This window comes from Camellia sinensis, chromosome 14 (assembly GCF_055761805.1).
Source record: "Camellia sinensis isolate YWXY chromosome 14, ASM5576180v1, whole genome shotgun sequence".
NCBI classification, from domain to species: domain Eukaryota; kingdom Viridiplantae; phylum Streptophyta; class Magnoliopsida; order Ericales; family Theaceae; genus Camellia; species Camellia sinensis.
Window position 1 is genome coordinate 51,888,411 of NC_138974.1, and position 26,014 is coordinate 51,914,424.

A 26,014-nucleotide genomic window follows, 5' to 3' on the forward strand; every position below is an offset into this window, starting at 1 on the left:
GAGCGATGCCTGGTATGTACGAAGAACGTCCCTTCCCGTATCCTTTTCATGTCTTGTGGATTCCACAAATCGTTTCAATTATGCTGTGTTACAGTACTTTACATTCCAGCATCGTGAATAACATGTTTTTACTTACATGTGTACATTTCACTCTTCTCATACACACTACTTGCGTAGACTGCATGTTTGTAATCAATTTCATTACTTGCATAGACCGCATGTTTTGCTTGTGTAGACCGCATGTTTATAATTAATTACGCTACTTGCGTAGACCGCATGTTTGTAATCAAATTCATTACTTGCGTAGACCGCATGTTTTGCTTGCATAGACCGCATGTTTGTAATCAATTTCATTACTTGTGTAGACCGCATGTTTTGCTTGCGTAGACCGCATGTTTATAATTAATTACGCTACTTGCGTAGACTGCATGTTTGTAATCAATTTCATTACTTGCGTAGACCGCATGTTTTGCTTGCGTAGACCTCATGTTTATAATTAATTACGCTACTTGCGTAGACCGCATGTTTGTAATCAAATTCATTACTTGCGTAGACCGTATGTTTTGCTTGCGTAGACCGCATGTTTGTAATCAATTTCATTACTTGCGTAGACCGCATGTTTTGCTTGCGTAGACCGCATGTTCTGCTTGCGTGGACCGCATTCTTATGTTCAAATTCATTACTTGCGTAGACCGTACGTTTGAAACCAATTTCATTGCTTACGTAGACCGCATGCTTATGATCAATTTCGTTGCCTGCGTAGACCGCGTGCTCCACTTACATGTCTGTGCCTTCACAGCATTGTTATGCTTCCCACTTGCTTTGCGTTGTCACGCATTTTCAAGTACATTAATATGCATGTTGTTAATCACATTGTACCTATTAAGTTTGTTTTCTTTGCAGGCACGATATTGTATGTACGGTTCATTTAAGGTTGGTGCAACCCGACGAACCGGACAGGTATGGTATACTCCGAGTGAGACATATCGAGAATCGTATAATTCTCTTACATCCTTTCTGCAGTATAGTGTAGTTCGGTATATGTTAGCTTAAAACTGTTGCATGGGGGCTTCGTTACAACTTTCTTTGCATGGTCATAAGTTATGTTCAGCTTTGTGCATTGTCTTGTATTTTGCCCCTGCCTTCGGGCACATATCCTACTTGTCTTGCATGTCTGTCTAAGTCTTCGGCCTTGTCAAAAATGGGTCGTCTCTGGGCTTTGACATTCACTCCCGTCATTGTTATGAATTTCGAGTTCTGTCAAAGATGGGCAACTGTAGACACCCCATTTTTGACCGGCCTCAAGACTTGGACGTCACCGTTGGAACACTCAGTGATCATCCATGATTGTGTTCGTCTTGAGTTCCCTGAGGTCTCGGTTGCGCACCTTGCCTCAGAATCTCTCGACTCGACTGTTTTGTGTCTGGTTTTGCACCAAACACTTGTGTTTTGCCTTGGAGGGGCAGGGAATGCCTTGTGAGGCATCACCACACATCACCGGCCATGGCTCGAGGCCACCGGCCAGTGATTTTATGCCATCGGCAATATATATTGCCGGTCGGCATTCTTTGTTGCCGATCGGCCATTTATTTTGTCAAAGTGGCAATTTTGGATGGCCGATCACTGTTCATCTACTTTTAGCAGATATTTTGTGCTAGCTGTGATAGCTGGCACCCACTCTGTTCCCCTCCATACACGTGTATGGAGGGATTTCCCTCTTGGATGGCTTGTTTTGGAAGCCTTACAAGAGGGAGTTGCCTATAAGAAGAGGTCTCCTCTCTTGGCATTAGGGTTAGAAAAAATTGTTAGAGGAGCTCTGGTTCTAGGTTTAGGGTTTTATATCTATCCTATATCTATATCTCTCATTCTCTTGTATTGTGTGTGTTTAAGCCTTAGTTTTGTACACAAACACACACTACCACACCTTTCCTTGGAGCTGAGGCCCTTGAGGGTTGTTTTTAGAGTTTTGAAGTTGATTTCAACCTCAAGAAGCTGCTAGAGCTCCATTGTTGAAGAAGGTCTACAAGGGTAATCACTTTTTCCTTTTATCCCCCCATTTTTGCACACTACTTTTACCTATCTTGCAACTATTTTTTGGCTTTGCATATAATACGTAAAAGTTTTGTTTTTAAGGCCTCTAAATAGTTTGTTAAGGTTGCTTCAAGCTTTGGGGTTGTTTGACTCCTCTTAAGCTTTGTAAGGCTCCATTTTGTGCCATTTTGTGTGAGCTCCGGGACCATAGTGTTTGGGCCTCCTCATCACTGAAATCTTGAGGGATTTCAGAGGTGAGGATGGTGCCTTGAGGTCCTAAGAAGGAGAGGGCCACCCCCTCTCCTTGTTGTCCTTGAAAAGGGCACTTTTTGCCTCTTGAGGGAGCACCTAGCTTAGGCTCATGTTGACCATGCCTTGGCTGTTTTTTTTTTTTTTTTTTTTTTTATGCTTATTATGTCATAATATAGCATTGTTGTATGTTGCTTTTGGTACACCATGCTTGCTTAGCATACATGCCTTGTAATGCCATTTTGTTGCCTTAACATGCATATAGGTTTTAACCCTTGTTCAAGCATACTTTAGGCCTAGCTTTGTGAAGCTTTCATGTTTATTTTGCCATGTTTAAGGTCTGTCCTTGGCTGTTTTGGTCGACCATAGCTTGTTTTGCATGCTCCCTTTGCATTTTGGGCTTGTTGGCCTTAAGTATATAAGTGTGTAGCATGCCTTGTTTGTATCATTTCAATGGTTTGGAACCGCTTAACGTGTTATCTCAGTCCTTATGACATGCTTATATGCTTGCATTTAATCCTCCTTCAATGTGTTTAAAGGTTGTTACCTTATGCCTCTTTGTTTAGGCCTCGGAGTATGCTTGCACTTTTAGACCACTTAGATGCCATCTAAGTGCACCCTTGGCTTTGTTTAAGTCTGCATTTGACTTGTTTTAAGTCCCTTTAGCCTTGTGAGGTTTGGTGGACTTGACCTTGGTTTAAGCCTCCTTGGCTTGTCTTAAGCACTTGGGCCATTGTGGCATGTTTTGCTTGCTTTGTTTAGTTGGTTTGGCACCTCCTATAGCATGATTTTAGGAGCTTCATTTGCATGTTAATTGTCCATGCTATGCCTCTTTTAAAGTGCGCTTAAAAGTTGCCTTTATGTGCTTAAATGTTGGTCCATGTTGTCATGTATGCTTGCATGTGCATTTGGCCTCATTTCCTTGGTTGATGGCCACTGTTTTGGGCTTCCTTAAGGGCTACCCAAACGAGCTTAAGTCCATCCTTTGCTTGTTTGCATGCTTACCTTGCATGTTTCCTTGCATACTTGCATAAATGCATTGTATGCCCATGTTGCATGCTAGTTCACATGCCTAGGTTGCACTCCATCTAGCATGCATGCCTTGTTCCTTGATTTAGTGATGAGAGTTGGGCCTTTGTTTGTTGGTTTGCATTATATTTGAAATCAACATGCATAACTTGGTCTCTTGGGCCATCACGCATTGAAATGCGCGATTGATGGTCCGAGAACCAAGGACCATGTCCCTTTGAGTCATAAACATGATAAGGGATATGGTTGGTGCATACATTGCTTGAATTGCATTGCCATGCAAAGCTCTGTCCTCTGCTGCTGTCAAACAGATTCTGCAGGAACTTTTTGCCGATCGACTGCACAGAGTGCCGACCGGCAATCCATCTGTGGCCGATGGATTCATTTTTGGCCGATCGACACCAAATCACAGCCGATGATGATTCCCTCCAGCCGATGGCATTCCCCAACATCCAGTGAGCACATCCTGAGACTTTGGCAGTCTTCAGAGAAGCAGAGCAGGGAAAACAGAGGCAGCTTGTGCATGGCACTGGACTTCTGAGCAAGACCCGAGCATGCGTGCATTGGACCCTCTTTCCGAGGCCCCTTTTTTATTGCTTTTCTTAGCTTAGTTAATTTTTTAATTAATTAGGTAATTTGTAATAATTAATTAGCTTGGGAGTTAGTTAATTTGTATTATTCTTTCGGTCCCTCCGAGCGAGGGCGAATTTGTAATAAGTGTGGGTGAGTGTGTGCATGTCTTCCAACCCCCACTTCTTTCTCCCTTTTACTTACCTGCTTTGATGGTTAGTAATATGTCATGTTTAATTTAGCACACCTTATGCTATGCATGCGTGCATCATTCATCAGTATTGCATGCACCGGGCTCGGCGCATCATGCTAACAGCATTAGTATTTCAAATCTAACTTGAATACATGCTACCTGTGCATTTTCACATGTCATTCATAGACTAGCCGAGCCTGCTCTAGTGACATTCCGTATGTGTTGCATTAGGCATTTAAACATGGACTTGGATCATGCATTGATTGCTAACGAGTTCTTTATTTTGGCACGGAGTACGATGTAAGTATTTATGCTTTAGCATCTCGCATGAGTGTGAATGTTAACATGACAGTATACTTGCCATGTGGCTATATGTTTACATGATATTACTGCTTGAATGCCTGTGGGTGAAGGTTGGATTGTTTGAGTTGGAACAACTCATTGAAATCCGTGTTTTTTAGCCTACTTACGAGTAGCAAATTTTAAATTGTTTTCCGAACAAACGGATATGCAATGTTTCGTTCCAACTTAGGCGATTTGGTCTATACTTGTTTGCTGTGCGCATCACATAGTAATTCTAGGCTAATAATCGGAATAAGAACACATAACGTTTTCAAAAACGGATATCACGGTTATTAGAGGCCGATCTTCGGATCGGGCGAGAGGGGGTGCTCATAGCTGACCTTCCCCAATCGTACCCAAGCTCCCGAGCCGAGGCAACTTTGGTGATGATGGACACATGGCCTTTGGCACCGAGTCAGGGTTTCCTAAATTCCCCCATACAAAATATTTAGGTGGCGACTCTGTATCTGGCAAAGTAGTCCATGTTTGGCACTTCTTTTTCAAAATCTATTTTCTCAAAACGATTTGCCAGATTTGAACTCTTTGGTTCAGATTAAGGACCGTGACAAATTGAGTCTGAATTGTAGCACAAAGGCCTCACGCGGGCGCGTCTACAAGACGGTTTTAAGGTCTAAAAATCATTCAAAATAGCTTTGGTCCAAAACGGGGTGCGAGATTAGGATTTGACTTTCCTCTTGTCAAAGAAATCGAACCTTTGCATTGCATAGCCTGCATCACTAAGTAAGCCATCAATAGCGCCCAAGTTTTAAGAGCGGTTAAAAATGAGGTGTCTACACAGGCTTGCACCCCATCATACCGGTGTCCCGAAGAAGGTCCAAAGTATACTTCCGTTGGGATAATGATATCTCACTGCGAGAACAAGCTACTTCAATCCTCAAGAAATATTTGAGAGGACCCGAGTCCTTGATGTCAAAAACTCGACTAAGCTCTTGTTTTACCTTAGCAATACCAATGGTGTCATCTCTTGTAAGGATGATATATCCATATAGACCAACAAAGTAGTACATCGACCAGTGGGCTGACGACGAATGAAGCATGTATGGTCGGAGTGACACTGAGTAAAATCCATGGATAGGATAACAGAGCTGAAATGATGGAACCATGCAAGTGGAGATTGCTTCAAGCCATAGAGAGACTTATGCAGATGACAGACCTTGCCAGCATACTCCCCCTCAGCCCGAAACCCAGGTGGAGGATCCATGTAGATCGTCTCAAGTAAGTCCCCATGAAGAAAAACATTCTTGACATCAAGTTGATGAAGGTGCTAAGAAGAAGAGACAGCCAAGGAAATAAGTAAATGAACAGTGGTCAATTTAGCAGCCGGTGCAAACGTAGCCCTAAAGTCCTTGCCAGGAACCTATGTAAAGCCCTTAGTAACAAGGCGAGCCTTATAGCAGTCCATGGTACCATCAGCCAAGTATTTACAGTAAAAACCCACTTGCACCCAATAGTCGTTTCACCAGAAGGTAAAGAGACAAGATCCCAAGTGTGATTATGCTCCAAAGTAGCCATTTCAGTTTGTAGAGCGGCAACCCATTGGGTATTCTGGAGAGCCTCAGACACAGACCGCAGGATAGAGACCGACTCAAGTTGGCTAAGAAAAAACCGATGAGAAGCTAAAAGGGCATCATAACATAAAAACTGGGAAATAAGGTGATTAGTACTACTAAACCAACCAAACTGATTAGGGGGATAGTGTTCACGGGTTGGATACTGGGAAGCAGCTGGAGACACTACTAAAAAAAGTACTTTTTGCGACCGCTATAAACCGTCGCAAATAATAAAAATACAGTCGCAAAAGACCTTTTGCGACTGCCCATGCGACGGCAAATGGGGGTCGCGAATGTGGGGGTGGCAAATACTTTTTGCGACCGCAAAATAGCAGTCGCAAACTATTTGCGACCACCTAACTTACTTATGGTGACTGATATTTTGCAGTCGCAAAAAAATTTTAAAAATGCCTACAATGTATTAGCAACCATCTTGTTACCGTCGCAAAAAATTTGAAAAAAAAAAAAAACATAAAAATGTGGCGTTAAGCAATAGCAATGGCCCCAACACAATCTATTAAGCACCAACAAGAAACATAACAATGTAACGTTCACAAACAACAATTGCCACTGTTCAAGAGGAGTCTCAAGAGCCTTATTAATCCATTAAGCTTCAAATAAAACCAAATAACTAGTTTCAAACAAAGCACAAATTTCTCTTTACTCTGATTACTATTTTAAAAAGGATTAATAGGTGAAGTTGTATTTTTTGCTTATCTATCCATGATTATACAAATTATTTTTATACATAAAACACATAAGTATACATTTGTAAAATAGTAATCAGAGTAAAGAGAGGCAGTAAACTAGCTAAAACAAAAAGTTAGGTTAGCTAAAAAAGAAAAAGAAATACTTCATCTTTGAACTGGTTGCTCTAATCCTTTTTAGTCTTTAATATGACTGATTGTCCTGACCAGCACTATGTCGTGAGGTTAGAGTCATCTCTAGGCTACCTTAGATTAAGATCCAAGTATAGTTATTTTTTATTAATCTCTATACAAATTCCCCGATACATCACTCATTCGATGATAGCCTAATTGCATAGGGTCTGACTGATTATGATTATGGCACAATGATGCAAAGGTACTTCATTTATGCTAAATTGTTGTCAACTTACCAAATAAATTGAGCCAACCAATCCCATGCATTCAAACATTGAAAGTGCGTCAAAATTGTGCATTTTTTTATTTTATTTTTTTTAATCTTTTTTAGGTGTAATGTAATTGTGATCTTTCCATGCATGACATGCACGTTCACACCTGCATAAAACATTGTTAGCTGTTGAATTGTCAAACTAACCGATTTTATTATAATCCTAATGTTATTAAACTAACATGGTTGCACTTGTAGCTTATGTAACGTTGGTTTCACCTTTCACTTGAATCTGTTGTTCCTACGGTGTTAAATATTATAGACAGTGCTGCATTGAAAAGAATAAACAATACAAAAAGAAAGGGGAAAAAAAATGAAAAGATGGAATTGATGAAACAATTTAGGCAATATTTTAGAATAGAAAAGGATGATGAAAAGGAAAAATAATTTATTATGTCTTCTATATCAACCATCGTTACCTCTAATCATACTTAGACAACAAATTAACTTAACTCATTTTCACATTTTGCATCAGTGACCTAACTGATTTATCTTGGTGCATATGAAGGCCCATTTTTACTTTCCAACTTTTCTTCCAACTCAAGTATCCTTTTCTACATAAAAAGAAAAGAAAAATAAAAAAGATGAGGCATTTTATTTGCAATTAAAATGATTTAGTGCTTTATTCTCATTGTTTTATGATAGTTTGTTTTGCAGCAAATCAAACATGTGTAAAGTCCCACGTGAGATGCTATTCACTTCTTTACAAAAGGGTATTGATTTTTTTTTTTTTTTGGTGGAATTTTTGAAGCTCGAATGCAGCCATGGATGGGGAAATGGGAAACTGGTGAAGAAAACATTTGGGTTGGGTGGTTTGAACTGTGGATTGATTGCGTGGGAAGGAAAGAAGGAAGAGGTCAGAGTCATTAGTTACTGATACCATGGACTGCGTTATGTTTGGTGTGTGATTTTTTAGTGTTTGATGGTGGTGGTGAGGGTGAGCTGTCTTGGGATAAAGAAGATGTAAAGGTTAGGTGAGGGGATTAATTGTGTTCTTTTTATTTAGGTGGATGAAGATGTAAAGAAAAGTTCAGGTTCTTTGCTCCATGCTATTCTTCTTCTTTTTGATTTTTTATTGTCTTTTGTTCGTATAATCCTATTTGTGGCACATTTTGTCTAAACAAGCACAAACAAGATACTAAAAACCAATCTTTTGATGACAATTGAGACTTGTGTCTAAGATCACAACCCTAAGCCATGGCTAGAACCACATAAAATTTGACCCAACAAAGTAATAAAATAAAATAGTTTTATCTGGTACAACTTTAGACCTAATGTAAGAAACAACTGGTACCTCTCAATATTGGGCTTAGAATCGTCCTCATCATCGTCCTTGTCCTCGTTCTCGTCCTCGCCATCTAGGTCAGGCGATATGTCAAAAGTAGAATTCAACTCTGCATCAAGAAATGCAGCAAAGTCCTCGCTGCTTGACGAGTGTACTGGAGAATCAATCACAAGACTCATCTGAAATGCCATCCAAGCAATAAATTAGCAAATCCATTTGATGGATTTTAGCAACAAAGTACTTTTCAATTATGTATTTCTAAATTCATGGAGATTATTGTGATGTTAGAATTCAATTCAAATTCATGGAGATTATTGTGAATTTAGTAACATCACCAAATTTCAAACAAATTAACAAATCCATTTGACAAATTTTAGCAACAAAGCCAATCTTAAATCTTGAAGCTATCCATAATCTCATTTTCAGCAGAAACTGCACAATAATATAAATCGGTACTTCAATAAATTTGCTAAATTAATATTATTATTAAAAATAATTTGCTTTACAACCGACATTGACCCTGCTCTGGTTGAAAATAATTTACCTTCAGAATATAATCTGTCTGAAGAGTTCTTTTTTGCCCCTCAATTGAAGTCGCCTGTTAAATACCATTCTCTTTCGGATTTTCAACAAATCTTTTGAAGTAAAATAATCAATTTATAGTTATGGTTACCTTCATGAAGGTGTCAATGTCTATGTCAGGGACAATTCCTGCTTCTTTCTCTCTTTTGCTAACTTCCTTCATAATTTCTTCATTTCCAGATATGTAAGTTAAATCAACTTGTTATGAGGGCAAGTTTACACCAATATGGGATATATATAAATTATGAAAGAGTGAAGGAACCCTACCTGCTCTACTTCCAACACCTTGACAGCGTGCAGAAAAATCTATCGTTTCCCTCACAGTCATCTCAGGTTTGTGCAGGTCATATTGGCTTATGTAAGCTGATGTTTTCTGAGGTACAAACTCATCGAGCCTGTAGCTGTTGTAAAAGACTTCCCCCGCAACCTGAAGAAATTAAAAGGATTGAAAATGAAATACATTACAAACATTGTAATGATTGGCTTTTTCAAATTCATGATTGAGATTTCTGTCTATAGAACCCTTATTAATTTGAATATGTTGAAAAGATTGTAATGATATGATTTTTGATAATAATGTTTCTTTGTCGTTTCATATTACTAACTCTCTTCATAATTAGATTGGTTGGCAGAAATTGCCACCATTTATATCTATGCATTAGCACAGTAGTGGTGTCATATCAATGCAATTGTTTGGTGTCTGTCTATAGAGCCCATAAAATTTAAAAAGTTTTTTTTTTCCTTTTAAAATCATGTGATGTGATGTGATATGCTGGGAAAACTAACCTTGACAGACTGGTTTAGTTTTCCTGCTAGAGCCAATAATAAGGTGGTTTTCCCACAGCCTGCAGGCCCAAGAAGAAGAGTGAGCCTGCATCCAACAAAATCGTCCATGAACATGAATGATGGACTCTCTCTTCTCACATAAATATGAAATCTTCTCCTTTTGATACTATTTTTTTCAACAATTTTATGCTCATCATCTTGTTAATATTACACAACTTGGCTGAATTGGATCCATAAGGCAGCCTAACTTTTCTGCCTTCCCCTGCTACACAAAAATTTTAAGTATATTAAAGAACTGTCATTTTTTCTTCTTGTTTTTGTTTTTGTTTTTGTGTCATTTTTTCACACACACACACAGACGCAGGGAAGGGAAGGGATAGTTTCACTGTGTTATACAAACTAAAGGTTACCAAAGCTATGCCAAAACTAGCTATTAATGAAGGAATTTGCTAGTTCATCAATCTAATGACTGTTTCCAAAAATTGTAATATTGGTATTTTGTCAGGCCATCACTATGTGTTATGATATTCTTTGCTACTGAGCCTAAATTGATGCTGACATAAGATGGGATTCATTCCTCTGTCTGGAGTTGTTGAGATCTCTAGCATTTTTCAATAAATAATAGTTAAGGGAGGTTACTATATTCACAGTTTTATATCTACAATATTTCTAAATCTCTTTTATATGGTAAGTTGATTCATATTCTTCATAGCTCTCGATTTTACATGGTAAGGTTCCTTGATATGGGAGAGAGGACCATAGGTACAATCAGTAATAATAATAAAACCCACAAATCTAGTACCATGCATATTTAATTTAATACATAAAAAAGCATATAATCATTTCATCTGTGAAAAACCTTGTGGACACAATCTAATTTTAACTATGGAGGTAAAGCAACTTTACAATTAATTACCAAAGTTAATAACCAACCAAATATTTTTCACAGCCTTGTGAACTGGTGACCTCATTGTTCTACCTTTTCTCTCAAATGAAGGGAGAGAACGGGTGTCGTAGAAAAAGAAAATTGATAGAGAATCTGAAATGGGTACTTAGAGAGAAACCAAACAGAGAGAGTCCAAGGACAAAAAAACGAAAAAACTACATCCCCTTTTGTCTATTATTCCACTTTCCTCTGTGTGTGTTTTTTTTCTCCTCTCAGTAGCATAGCGGAATAAAAAATACTGATCTGTAATGACAAAACCTTACTCAAGATAATGGAGTAACATTATCACCAATGTGGGATTATGGTAATGACTAATTCTTCTACAACCAATGTATGTACAAATCCAATTACAGTGTCACTATTAATGAAAACCAGAAATATACTCATACCTTTATATATACCAGTTTTCAGTTGTTCAGCATATTTGAAAGTTCTCCAGTATAAGCTGAAAACAGTGATTAGCTGCTACCAGCTAGGCCAACTAAATGGCCAATCTCATCTTCAAGGTGTGAAAAGTGAGTCAAGAACTTGTCATGAAGCTCAGAGCAGTCAAAATGATTTTGCTGCAAATGAGGAAGAACATCACAAATAATTTTCAAACCACTCTGCAGCAATTCCACCCCTTGGTTAATTCCATCAGGAAGTTTCCGTATTTTATAGGCTTGGTTTTCAACGTCAATCTGAGAAAATAACTGGAGGAAAAAGAAAAATGAAAAAAAAAATGTGAACATGTTTGAGCATGGGAGATAAGATGGAAAAACAGTTGTGAACTGGTGTCTTGCAAATAACCATTGAATTTTGCTTGCCAATAGTTGTCATTCTTAGTATCTCAACAAATTATTGTTCATTACAGACTGAATAATTTAATGTCAGTTATTGGCATTCAATTTAAGACCTATCCTTAAACATGATTATTTAGTCATCATTCATTCCACATAGTCAATTTTTACTTTTACATGTAAAAGTTCATTGGTCATATGTAAAGGAATTCATTACTTACAAAGATTGCAGGGAAGCAGACAGAGCAAACACTGGTGCACCAAACACACCAGAACCGCACCCTCTGATTGATACATCATCAAAGCTCTCCATGAACTCAAAGTATTCAATTAAAATTCTTTGTGTAGCAATACTTTTCGTTCTATCATAAAGCAAATTTAGCACACTAATTTAATAATATAAATCGGTATTTTAATAATAATATAAATCAGTATTTTAATGCAGAAACACACTAATGTTTTCTCGAGAAGATAGAAAGCCACTGCTCTACTTAAATAAATGTCCAAAAACGCTTTGGAAGTTCCAAGAAACACTTTCGTTTTCCCATGAACTTCAACCCCAAAAACACAGAATCAAAAAAAAATTCAAAAACAAGAAAGATATCAATAGCAAGTAATTTATGGAGCAGATAACAAACAGCAATACAAAAACAAACATAACACACCAGAAATTCAAATCAAACTATCAATCAAGAAGCGTCTTGAACAGAAAATATAGCAAATTAGAATGTTTGAATCAATTCAGAAAACAATGTTACATGAGAGAACGGTTTTGAATACCAAAGTACAATTTGTTCGATTTGTTTAACATGCATTGCACCAGATCTGGTACATATATATGTACCAATTAGTTCGGTTTTAGGAGAATTTGATCAAATGATCGAAAATCTAAAATAAATAACAAATAAATATAGTTTCTTTTTGCTAGCATGACCAATTCGAAAGCCCAAATCTTAGATTTAATTTAACATAGCAAAAAATTCAATCAAATTTTCAGCAGGTATTAAAACAGACGAAAATTTTCAGCAAGTATTAAAACGGAGCACATGCCAATCCAATTACTATACATGCAAAACCACATAAATCCATCACCGATCATGACTATTGAACTTACAGTAAAGATATATAGACAAAAATTAAAAGCAGATCAGAAAGATATATGAATCTCGGTATAAATCAAAGTTACTTAGCAATGAATGAACACAGATATATATATATATATAACAAATTTTCATGTACTGTTAGCTGCAAAGAGAAGAAAGTGTACATGCTTAAATTGTTGCAAAATTCAAAGAATATATATATATATATATATACAGAGAGAGAGAGAGAGAAGGGGAAAAAAACATGCCAGAGATTAATCGAAAGAAATACCTAAAAATGTTGATTTTGTGTTGCCCTAGAGAGATCATTTTGGACAATTCAAGGGGCAATCTGAGTGATAATGAATGAAAAATATAGATTTCAAAAGAACCATAAAGAGAGAGCAGGAGATTGAGAAACAGAGAGAGAAAGCAAGATTGACAAAGACAAAGAGAGATATAGAACGAGATTAAGAGGTCGAGAGAGTTCGTAACGCCATTTCCTTGTTTAATCTCAAAAGTGAGCTGTGAAGAAGAGGTTGAAGTTGGATTCGACGGTGAAGATGACAGAATCGGGGCTGGCGTCTCGAGTTCTGATCATCAAACCCTAGTAGCTCCGGCATTGTGGTCTGTTGCTTCTCATCACAATCTTAGAGAGAGAGGACGAGAGAGAGAGAGCGCGACCATGGCGAGCGAGAGTGACAGAGATCTCCGTTTGTGAATTGTCGGGAAAGTCAGAGTGAAAAGGATTAGGGCATAGGAATAAGAAAAATTCAAAATAAATAGTAAAAGAAAAAATTATGAACCTGCGCTTGCAAATATTATTTTTTGCGACGGTGAAATAGTCCGTCGCAAAAAGTTAGTCGCAAAAAACTACTTTTCTAGTAGTGAGAGGGAATATGAGAGGGTGTACCTGGGCCGGAGGATGAAGAAGATGCTGGAGGGGGGAAGCACGAGGGTGACGAGAGTATGTCAGTAATGACGGAGGACTAGCAGGTGTAAACACAGGCGATGAGGAAGGATCAAATGAATTAATGATAGGAACAGGGCGAGCACTCGATGACACAATAGGAGGCGGTGCACGCGAGGCAGAATCTTGAAATAGAGGGTTATAACAAAAAAATGGCAGAGCTTCGCAAAATGTAACATTCATAGAATGATAAAAACGATGAGACAATGGATCATAGCACCTATAGTCTTTAGAGAGAGCAGAATAGCCCAAGAAGATGCATTTAAGAGACTTGTTATCTAACTCGGTTCGAGTTGGACTATGATCCTGAACAAAACAAGTACAACCAAACACATGAGGCACAAGAGGAAATAACACAGTATTTGGTCGAAGTAATTGAAAAGGGGCTGACCCATGAAGAAACCGACTAGGTGTCCGATTAATGAGGTAAACAGCAGTACGCACAGCCATATGCCAGTAGGACTTAGGGACATTCATCCTACAAAGAAGACACCGAACAACAGACATAATATGACGGTTTTTACGTTCAACAATCCCATTTTGTTTAGGGGTGTGAGTACAAGTGAGTTTCTGCAAAATTCCCTACTGATTAAGTTCGGAGCGAAATGCATTAGAGATGTACTCCCCCCCATTACCAGAACGAACATTGTGTACAATGGTGTGGAATTGGGTTTTGACCATTTGGAGAAATTGAATAAAAAGTGGAAGCACATTAGACTTATTTTTAAGCAAATAAACCCAAGTACACTGTAATACCCCTGTTCTGTAGTATACCAATTGGTCCTTAAATTGAGTATGATTACGTGTTTACCATGATTTTATGTGCCATTATGTGAATATATGTGATTTTGAAGTTTTATCTGTTCACCGTAGGAATATCTGTTTGAATAATCAGCTTTGGAAATTTAATTGAGGGCCTCATCGGCCACAGAACCCGGAATTGATTACGCCATTGTGATTGGCGTAATTTTTAGAGCCTACGGTGAAATTTAATTGAAAAATTGATTCGGGCCAGATTAAATTGAATTATTTAATGGCATTGTGCTCAAATTGTTTAATATCTTAATTGTGGCTAGTGGGACTTCTTGTGTTTGAGCACTACACTTCTCATTCTCTCATATACCTTCATTTTTGGCTGATCAAACTCTAAGAAAGGGGGGAGGTCGGCTGCTAGAGAGAGTGAGGGAGAGAGTTGTGTAATTTTTGGCCCAAGGTCACGAATTTGAAGTCCAACTCAAGAACTGACCATAGATTGAGCTTCTAGGTGATTGTTTATGAATTCATGAGTTTGAACTTGTGATTTTGTGAATTAAAGGTTAATTGGTGATCAAGAACAAGAGTTGTACTCTAGTTGATGGAATTGAAGTTAAAATGCACATGCATGTATAGAATCACCATGGTTTTGCATAATCAAGCATGTATTGGGATGAATATAGAAATATGAGTGTTAAATCCTACATGCAAGCATGTTTTTGTTGTGTTCCATGAGAATGAACACCATTTGCATTGATTGGAATAGAAATGGAGTCAAGAATTGACATGCATGCATGATTGATGAAGATATGAAACTTAAATGCATGAATTTAATGTATTGGAAGTAAGTTTGGTATAGTTTGGGTTTGCATGTGATTGATTCATGGGAATTGAGTTTCAATATGTGGTAATTTGGTGTCTATATCATGTTAGTACACATATATATGAAGTTTGAGCCGAAATCATGCATTTGGGGCCCTTGAATTCGATGTTGGAACTCAAGAACACAGTTCTGGGTTTTCCAGAATTTTGATGTCCGCTCGAGCGGGGTAATGGCCGCTTGAGCGGAAAAATCGTGCTCCCAGCATTTTGCAGAGTTGGATGTCCGCTCGAGCGGGACATATCACGCTCGAGCGTGGAATTTTGTAGACAGGCCTTCCGCTCGAGCGCCCTATTTAACGCTCGAGCGTAATTTTCATGCAACCAGTACTTTTGCAGGCCTTAAGGGTCCGCTCGAGCGGATAAGTTGACGCTCGAGCGGGGACCCTGTTTCCTGGAATTTTGTTTATGCGTTCTGTGTTTCGTTTTCCGTTCCCTTTCACTTGTAAGCACTCTTAGGCATATGTTAAACATTGTAAACGAGTTATTGAGATAAAAAGAAAGCCTAAAGAGGAATATGTGAATTAAAGAACGGATTGAACTGTTAGTGACCCTTTTGTACTCATGAAATGTGTAGGGTCAAGCTCCAGGGCGCATCCACAAGCCGATCACTGTGAGTAATATCAATATTTGAAAGCTTGTCAAATGTCCAATTGTTATTCCCCTATAAACTCTATAAGTTGTTAATTGGGATTGTGGACAAAAGTCTGACAGGAGTAAATGAATGGACCGAAAGTCGTTTTGATAGGAATAGACCGAAGGTCGTTTTGGTATAAATGGACCGAAGGTCGTTTTGATAGGAACGAATGGACCGAAGGTCGTTTTGATATAAATGAATGGACCAAAGGTCGTTTTGACATGAATGAGTGGGCCAAAGGCCGTTTTGATATGAAAGAGTGGGCCAAAGGCTGTTTTGATATGAAAGAGTGGGCCAAAGGCCGTTTTGATATGAAAGAGTGGGCCAAAGGCCGCTTTGATATGAAAGAGTGGGCCAAAGGCCGTTTTGACATGAAAGAATGGGCCAAAGGCCGTTTCGACATAAGTGAATGGGCCGAAGGCCGTTTTTCCATGAATGGAAATCCGAATGGGCCAAAGGCCATAATGTTAGGACTACAGTTACTTGATTTGAATGTTGTATAGATATATACATATATATTCGCTAAATAGAATTATGAATTGGGCCCAAGGCCGTTTGGTGCATGTTGTTCTACGTATTGTTATATAACTGTCACGTCTGATATTATTCACTGGGCTATCGCTCACGCTCATTCATGTGTTTGTAGGTGAGCCAAGGGAAGTCCAAACCCAGCCCCAGTAAAGTCTGCTAGGAAAAATCCGAGTTTTGGGGAAGTCAGCCTTGCGTCTCACTCTTGAGACCTACCCTTGCCTTTTGCTATGTAATTATATCTTGTCTTGCCGGCAGGGACTTTATGTAAATATGTAATAGTCTGTCATAGGTTGACTTGTTTTGGATGATCCTGTTTGTAATGAATTTTGTGAAACTGTACTTTTGAACTGTGGGTTATTAACGTAACTGAATATGGTCTGTTGATGTGCATATAAGCACGGCTCTATGGACAAAGTTTTTATTCATTGCTTCCGTTTGGCCCCTTTACTCTGACAACTTATGTCTGTTTTGGTTTGAGGCCGTAGGTAATCTCAGGATTACTGGCCGGTTATGTCCTTAACCCATAGGGGCGGGTTCGGGTCGTGACATACACCTAGAATGGTCATCTATAAAAGTGACATAATAGCGATGCCCAGAAAAAGTCAAAAGAGGAGAAGGACCCCAGATATTAGAGTGAATAAGGTCAAACATACATAAGGCACGATACATGCGAGGAATATAAGAAGTACGAGTATGTTTAGACAACTCACAAACAACACAATGAAACTGATGATCCTTACAAGCTTTATTAAGTGATGGAAAAAGTAAACATAAATAATTAAAGTTTGCATGTCCTAAACGAGCATGCCATAAGGCTAATGTTTGAAAAGAAAACACATAGGAAGACGACTCAGGTAACACAACTGCTTGTAGGCCACAAGTGGTAGGATGAGAAGGTGGCGGGTCCCTGAAGTAGTATAGCCCGTCGGGCTCAAACCCCCTGCCAAAAATTTTCTTCGAAGTCAGGTCCTGTAATAAACAATGAGTAGGTGAAAACATAACAGCACAATGAAGGTTTTAGCAAGACAACTCACAGAGAGAAGATTATAAGCAAAACGGGGCACATGTAAGACAAAAGTAAGTGTAATATCAGACGACAAGGACACATCACCCTTATGTTGGACATGTGAAATAGACCCATCAGTAAGACATACAGTTTGAGCAGTAATAGAGACAGGAAAGGATAAACAGAAAAACCCACCGGTCTTATGATCATTGGCCCCAGAATCCAATACCCAAGTAGGTGCAGTGCGAACATGAAAGGCTGTAGGAGTACCTATAACGAGTGTAGCAGTGGAAGGAACACTTGGAGACATGGTAGTGAATGAACCAAGTTGCTCTTGAAAGTGACCAATCTGAGATTGCAGCTGATGAAGATCAATAGGATGAGTCGGCTGAGGAAACATCTAAACGAGGTATAATGCTTTGAGTTTGTGTAACAAAATCAGACATGCTGAAACACTACGAGGCCAAAGTAGCGGCGTCACACAAAAGAGATGCTATCGAATACACTGGTAGCCTAACACAATAGAAAATCAAACTAGAAAGTGCTTACCACATCAGCACATGAACCCTATAAGGGTAAAGAGAGAAGAACAACACCTAGGAGGAGAAGCCGCACTAGACCCAAGGCAGGGAGGGTCTAGTCGTCACCTAAGGAAGCTGTGGCAGTGAGGAAAAGGGACTGTCGAGGGGCTGAGAAGGAAGATGAAAACTTTCGGCTGGGTGAAAGGAAGAAGAATGGCTGTCGGGTGGCTGGGTAGGTGGTTTAGGGCTGCCGGCAATAGAAGACAAGGGTGATGGGTTGCTAGGGTTTGGCTTTGATACCGAGAAGAGAGTTATAAAATATTGGCTTACCCTAATTTGGGTGAGACTATATCTATATATAATCAATATAAGATACATGAAAAAGGAATTAAATAATTACACAATTAAATTCTAAAATTAAATTCCTAAATTAAATATACAACATTTCATATTTTAACATTTCATATTCCAACAATTGTGACGTTAAAAAATATATCTTACATCTCTGATTTAAAATAATAATAAAAAATTCATATAAGATAAAATCCGTATGGTCACTGATGACATTTCACCTGTAAAATTAATGTATGAGTCGCTATTTCTTTCCTCTCCATGGCCAACCCGTAACAAAACAAAAAACATACACACACACAAACCACCTTTTGGAAAGGCAAAAATATTTTGTTGTTTTTAATAACTTTTTTTAACTGGATCTATTCTATTTGAAAATTGTTAAAATAGTCAAATATATATATAGTATTTATTTTATTTTATATTTAATTTTGTTACTTTACAAGTCTTTGAAAACACACAATAATTTTCCACTAACTATTTTGTTTCACAAATAAAATGTCTCAACAAAGCACTCTCTTTCATTAATTAAAAGGGTAAATTACACTTTATCTCCTTTATATTTGGCTATTTTTTATTTTAACCCTTCATATTTTAAAATTTTCTCAATTAATTTCTAAAATTAATTTTTGTTAAAAATTAAACAGAAAATAATATATTAATTGCCTTCTAACATAAAAATATTGAGAATCTCCCCAAACTGCAGTGCACATCCGAACTTAAGAATCTCCCCAGGCTGTCTCACATTCACACCCATGCATGCAATGCAACCAAAGGAACGGGAGGAACATATTAAGCAGTACGCAATAAAAAAAAAAATGTATTTCGAAAATTAAAATATTAATTAGATTTTTTTTGAGTACATACTCGTGCTCCTCCATATTTCACTAAATTAAAATGCATACCATACACTCTTTCTTATTTTTATACACAAACAAAACACAGACACAAACAGTACAGTATTCTTTCCAGCAACATAGACAACAAGGTCTAACAATTTGGGTACTACTAGTAGCCCACCCAGCCAGCCTAGCTTTGTTGTTTCCATTCTCCTGAAGGTGGTGTAGTAGTAGTAGCAGCAGCAGGAGTAGTAGCAGCAGCAGCAGCAGCAGTAGCAGTAGGAGGAGAACGCAAATCCAAATGCAAAGTCTTATGTACAGCAGCGACGACTAGAGGTAGATAGATGAGCATACCAACACAAACAATAGCAGTCATCAATAGAGTTGCTCCTTGTGTGTATGGGCTCTTGCAAGACAGCCTTCCCAACCTTATCTGAATCAGATAAAACATCGAAAGCATTAAGAAAAAACAACCCAAGAACGACGCCAACACTGACAAGATGAGGAACACCCATTTCCACGACGTCAGACGTGCTTTTCCTGGTTTATAGGTCTCAAAGTTTTCGTCGTTAAGTTGTACATTAACTTTCAATGACTTTGCAACGAGGCTTGAGAAGAGGAAGAAACTGAACGCTACGACTTCTAGTACCACGAGGTTCTTGGCCTGTCGGGGCTCCGCGTCGCACTCCGGTCGGTTCTCCAGGCTGCGTTGGCCTGGCGTCGCGTACGATAGTCCCACGAATACCGCTATGCTCAACAGTGAATTCACGTTAACCAGGTCGTCCAGTCCACTCTTCAAAATTTCTTTTATTTTCTTTTTTCGTTCTTCTTCATCTTGCCTGCAATAACAAATAAACAAACATAATAATAATACACAGAACGAAAGTGATAAGAACAAAGTCACTCACTAATCAGAATAACCATTAGAAAAGTAAGACATGTGGAGAGAGAGAGAGAGGGGTACCCGTTCATGTTGTTCTTCTTTTATTGTTTCTTCTCTATGCGATTATGTATTGTGGATTGTGTTTCTTTCTTCTTTAAAAAGAGTACTCTTATATGAAACTTCTATTGGTCAAAGTTGGATTGGCTCATTTTAATTTTTTGTTCGGGTATGTTGGAGTGTAGACATGTGGAGTATAGACATGTGATACTTTATAATATTTTGATTGGTGAAGAGACGTAAAGGTTCACGATTTATGTTAGGAATGGAAAACAACAAGAAGCTAAATAATTAGTGATTGACTTGGAGTATGAACACGTAATGATCTGAGGTCATGTTTGATTCACAACACTAATAGTGAGGTATTAATAATCCTATTAAATTAGTTATCCCACCCCTACCCCATTACTAATAATCCTACAAATTTGTTGGATTAATTATCCATTGGATTAATAATCCTAAACCAAAATGTCAAAACAAACATAGGATGATTGGGCCCACGGATTAATAATCCCAATCCTATGCTTTAATCCTTCCAATCAAACATGCCCTGAGAGTATTGAATAATTTTTCATCAAATTGTTATGTATTTACTTAGCTTGCTTGTGTACAGTTTTAAAGCAAACGGGAGATGGATCCCGACCGCACGATCATTGGCATGGGCAGAATCTGAATTTTATTCAGGAAAAAGCTGGAAATGTCTACCCGGCTTCAAAATTTACTATTTCTTTATATTTGTTGTCACAATATTAATAATGAAATTTTTATTTTTTTAATTAATAAAAAAAATTATTAATGATATCAAAAAAAAAGTTAGAAAGAAAAGTACAAAATGTATCGTAGTGAAAACAACTCATTCCAACTAAATTGGCATAAGAGGAAACTCCCAATCATATACAAGCACCTTTAAAAATCAAGAAAAATAAATATATATATTTAAAAAAAAAGAAGAAAAAACACCAGCCGAAACCGAAGCAAACCCAATTCAATAGCCAGAAAAAACAGAGTAGATGTGATCTAATTTTTTCTTTTACCATTTGTCCAGGGTGTATGCAGTAAAGGAAACAATTGAGTTAATAGTTTGATACCTGATTAATCAAAGATAATTTTTAAATTTTTTTTTTTAATTTTTTACATATGAAAGAAGTATTTCATGAGAAATTCTAACAAGTTTTTTTTTTTTTTTTTTTGAAATTTTGAATTATTAATTAGATCTTAATACATTATTGATTGGACTAACAAATTGACGCTATTAACACATGAAACAAGTGGAGATCATCTACTCAAAAGATCTAAAGGAGTATTGAGATGTGAATATGACAAAATTCTAATCTTATATATATTAGATAGAAAGAAATTTGCATGTTTCAACACCAATATATATATATATATTATTCGTTCAAATAGAAACCACTTGGTTCCATTCTTTTAAAAATACTTTTTAAAAAATTTTACTTTCTTCTTTTTCGTGTTTTTTTGTTTTTACTGAATTTTTAAAATATTTTAAACAATTTTTTTTTTCTTTCTAGACATACCCAATATAAATATACCTAAAAAGTAAAAATTTGTGAAAAAAACTTATTAAAAATTCACTAAATACAAAAAATATAAAAAAAAAATTCAAGAATTCAGTACATTTTTTATATTTTTATGTATTTATTAATTTTTTAAAATATTCTTTCACAAATTTTTTACTTTTTAGATACATCTAAATAAGGTGCATCTAAATAAGTTATTTTTTTTAAATTTCAAAAATATTTAATAAAAACACAAAAACCAATAAACTTAATCTAAAAAACTCAAACCAAACACGCTGATTATTTTTTATTCTTTACTCTTTTTTGACATTTGAAGATTGTTTAAACGGATTCCAAATACAAACCTTTATTTTTTTCTTTTCTGTGACATTGAATATCTCTTAAATACATAAATCCCAAATGTAATTTTTTTTTCATTCACTCAAATACAGACCTTTATTCCTTTCTTTCTTGTGATATTTGAAGTGAGCTTAAACACAAAGATCTCAGATACAAATCTTTGTTCCTTTCTTTACTATGATATTTGAAGATCACTTAAGCATGATCAAAACAAACTTTTATTTCTTTCTATTTTGTGAGATTTGAAGATTGCCTAAATACAAAAATCCCAAATATAAACCTTTTATTCCTTTCTTTTTTGTGATATTTGATCATCATTCTCAAATACAAACTTTTATTCCTTTCTTTTCTGTGATATTTAAATATTGCTCCCAAGTACAAAACGATATTCCTTTCTTTCATGTGCTATTTGAATATCACTTTAACAAAGAAATCCCAAATACAAGCTTCACATAGCTTTCTTTTGTATGATATTTGAAGATCAATTATGCTCTATGTAAAGCTTGAGCACCAAACAAACTAGTTTCTTTATGGCCATCCTTTCAAACTGCAAAATTATAGCTAAACTACTTCAAAACCAATAAATAAATAAATAGATAAAGTGAGAAGGAAAATAATTTTGATTTGTCTTCTACCTCAAACTTTGAAAATATTAGATTAAAACTTTATGGAATGATAATTAAGCAGCCATGAAAAGAGCAGTAATTAAAATTTTCATTATATTTTCTTTGGAAAATGTTTGGTAGCCCGAATTTTCATGGCTCGAATGGTTCGAATGTGTCAAAACGACGTCATTTTACACCCAAAACGACGTTGTTTTAGATGTTTCGAGCCATTCGAGCCATAATTTTTTGGGTCACCAATCAGTGTTGATTTTATTTTCATCACAACTAAACGAGGAACAATTATTTATTGTGCATATTATTTTTCTTCTCTCTCCCAGAAGACAAAATTGCATCATCAGATCCTTCTTACATTTGTTTATAGAGTATGTTTATCAACGTGACATCGTTAGATTAGTGTGATGAAGAAGATTTATTAGGTCTCCATTCCAATATATAAACTTGCAACATATTAATAAAATTTAAGTTCTATGTCAATTTAAAATTTAAGATCTATGTTTAAACTGAAAATGAAAATATGTTACATGTTTCACAATCATTAATTATGAAATGGACAACTTCATTGTGTTGAGATTATATTATAAACAATAAAATTATCTCTCTCATAAATTAAGCTTTTAAATGAGTTGATATTCAACCATTCAATAATACTACTATACGGATCAAAAAATATATTAGTATAGTCTTATTTAATGTAACTTTTCTCATATTGAAAATTGGTAATCATAAAGTATATCCCAACCTCGTAATTTGTTTTTTAACATTTTGTTTTAGCTCATATGTTATAAATAGAAACTGCAATAAACACTTTGCACAAACTCTCATAAAAATAAAAAGAGGAAAAACTTCAATATATAAGTTGCATGGAATAGTTCGAATGCCAGATGATAAAGGAAGCTTATTGAAACACAATCTACACACATAACCGCATAGAGAAGAACACAAACAAGAAGCAAGAAGAAGAACCAAACATCATGGCTCTGTATTTCTCTCTTTTTTCTCTCTCTCTCTCTCTCTCTCTCTCTCTCTGAAATGGTTATTCTGATCAATGACTTTGTTCACATTTTGTTTTCTTTTTCCAGGTTAGCAGAAATAGGAACAGGAAAGCTAAACAGCGAACAAGTAATAGAAATTTACAACTTTTTGGAAAGGGACTGTGCTAAAGAAAGAATGGAGAGAAATGAGCGAGAGAAAAGGAGGATGGAAGCCAGTACTTTCTGGTAAAGGGAGACGTTTCTCCAGAAGCAACGAGGATGGTAGACTAGGGTTGTTTACTATCATTGTAGACAACCTTCCTTGGTGCGTGAGTCCAAAAGGTCTTCATGCTCTATTTACAAAGTTTGGAGTTGTCAGAGATGTTTTCATTCCAAATAAAACCAGGAAAGTGACAAAGTCAAGATTCGGGTTCGTCAGGTATGATTGCCAAGTTGCAGCCGCAATGGCGGTCCAAAAGGCCAATGGGGTGTGGTGTGACGACAAAGAGCTTAAGGTTAAGGTAGCAGCGTTTGGGAAAGATGACTCTGTCAAACCCTTTAGCAAGAACCTATTGGTCATCAATAAAGAAGGAAGAAATGAGGAGCGACTTAAACCACCGTCAGGTCGAATACCTATACTGGGGTTTGTTGGTCAAAAATCTTATGTCGAAGCCTTATTTGATGATCCTGCTAAGGGGAGAGAGAGTCGTGTAGTATATGCTAACGAAGTTGGGAATGGCTAGCATTATGATAGCCTTATTGTTAAGTTGAAGTGCTTCCTAGCCTTTCCCGAGTTTCAAAAAGCTGTTCTTGAAAAAGGTTCTAAGGATATTGCAGTAAAGGAAGGTGAGGGTAGAACAGCCATAGTCTCATTCAAATTAGCTGATCATCTTAAAGAGAATCAAGTCTTACTTCATGATTGTCTGAAGGATTAGTGTGAGTTTGTATCCTTATGGGGGTAGAATGGTCACATTGAATAAGAATGAGGAGTATGGTTAAGCTGCTACGGTGTGCCACTCAATCTTTGGAACAACGACACTTTTATGAAGCTCGGAAGGTTATGGGGGGTGGTACTCCAGATTGATGAGGAAACTTCTAATCAAACATCATTCGGGTATGGGAGAATTAGAATTGCAACTAATTTTATGGACCCCATTAATACAGTTGTTCAAGTGAAGTGCAGAGACAGAAGTTACCTAGTTCGAATTTGTGAGGAGCAAATTGTGATTTCCAAGGTGGTGAATGAGGTTTGTATGTGCACTATGCATGAGTGCCTTAGCTCTAACATACATGAGAAGCATGTATAAGAGGTGGGCGATAGCCTGAAGGAAGAAGATGATGATGTGGATACTACCATCCATACAGAGGTGGCAAGTGGGGAAGAGGTGGCAACTATACAAAGGACAGAGTTGGTTAATGGTGGGTCCAATAAGGCGGATAGAATGACAAACAGTTTAGATCCATCTTTGGTGGTGGAAGCCATGAGTAGAGATATGGGGAACACAAACCAAAATGGGGTGTGCACAGTTAACGTGGTGGATGACAGCCCTTCTGATTCTTAGAAGCATGATGGGGGCAGTTTAGGTGAAGAGGGAGGGGTTTCCACTAGGGGGTTCATGAAAAGTCTTAGTGGACCAATGACTACTGGGCCTGGTATAAAGATTTAGGTTGTTTTGGAGGAGGTTTAATTGGGCAAAGTTATTGATAAGCCAAATCCAGATATTGAGGTTGTGGGTCAGGCCCACAATTGAAGGGAAATTTCTCAGACCCAGGAGATGGACCATCCTATCTCTGATCCACAGCCCATTGTTTGTGTCGGCACTTTTGAGGGAGAACCAAGCAGGTGTCATCTTCATCCTAGGGCCAACGTCCTCAAGAGAAAAGCTTTAGTTGCTTAGAGAGGATTTGGAGCAAGGATTGGTAGGGATTATCGACTTTATAGGAGGGGCTTGCAGAGTGGTGGTCCACCGACTGTGAAGAACTGGGTTAAAGGTCCAGTGTTTAGAGTTGCTGCTTTAGTGCTTTCACGCTCAAAACTGGAAGGTCAGAGCTCACGCAGTGTTGATTCTATCATGGCTGAGGCAAGGGAAACAATTAATGTGGGGAAAACTTTGGGCATCAACTTCGATGGATCTGAAGAGGAATCTTTGAGGAAAATTATAAGGATGGAGGAAGATGATGCGAGGAAAATAGCTCGTAGGGAAGGTGGTGCACCTGTGTAGGGTGTTCCACTTAGAGGCTGGGGAGTGCTCTCTGTTCTCAATGAAACTCTTATCCTGGAATATAAGGGGTCTTGGGAGACCTAGCAAAAGGAGGAAACTTAGAACATTAATTAAAGAAAGAAATATCGACATAGTATTCTTGCAAGAAACAAAGAAATCCGAACTCACATTGGAAGTAGTTAGATCTATTTGGCCAGTTGAAGACATGGATTATATGTCAGTTGATGCAGTTGGGATGGCTGGGGGAATTATGTGTATTTGGAAGCCTTCTGTGTTCTCTCTTTTCGGATGCTG

At 37.3% G+C, this 26,014-nt stretch overlaps 1 protein-coding gene across 1 annotated transcript; it reads right to left on the reverse strand.

Moving 5' to 3' along the window:
- Positions 1-19,068: 19,068 nt before the first annotated feature.
- LOC114282973 (uncharacterized) lies at positions 19,069-20,275 on the reverse strand. The gene is made up of 2 exons (XM_028225761.2): positions 20,049-20,275; positions 19,069-19,923 (listed from the first exon to the last, which is right to left on the reverse strand). The coding sequence occupies exons 1-2, from the start codon at positions 20,054-20,056 to the stop codon at positions 19,275-19,277; spliced, it is 657 nt and encodes a 218-aa protein (XP_028081562.1). The 5' UTR covers positions 20,057-20,275; the 3' UTR covers positions 19,069-19,274.
- Positions 20,276-26,014: the final 5,739 nt, after the last annotated feature.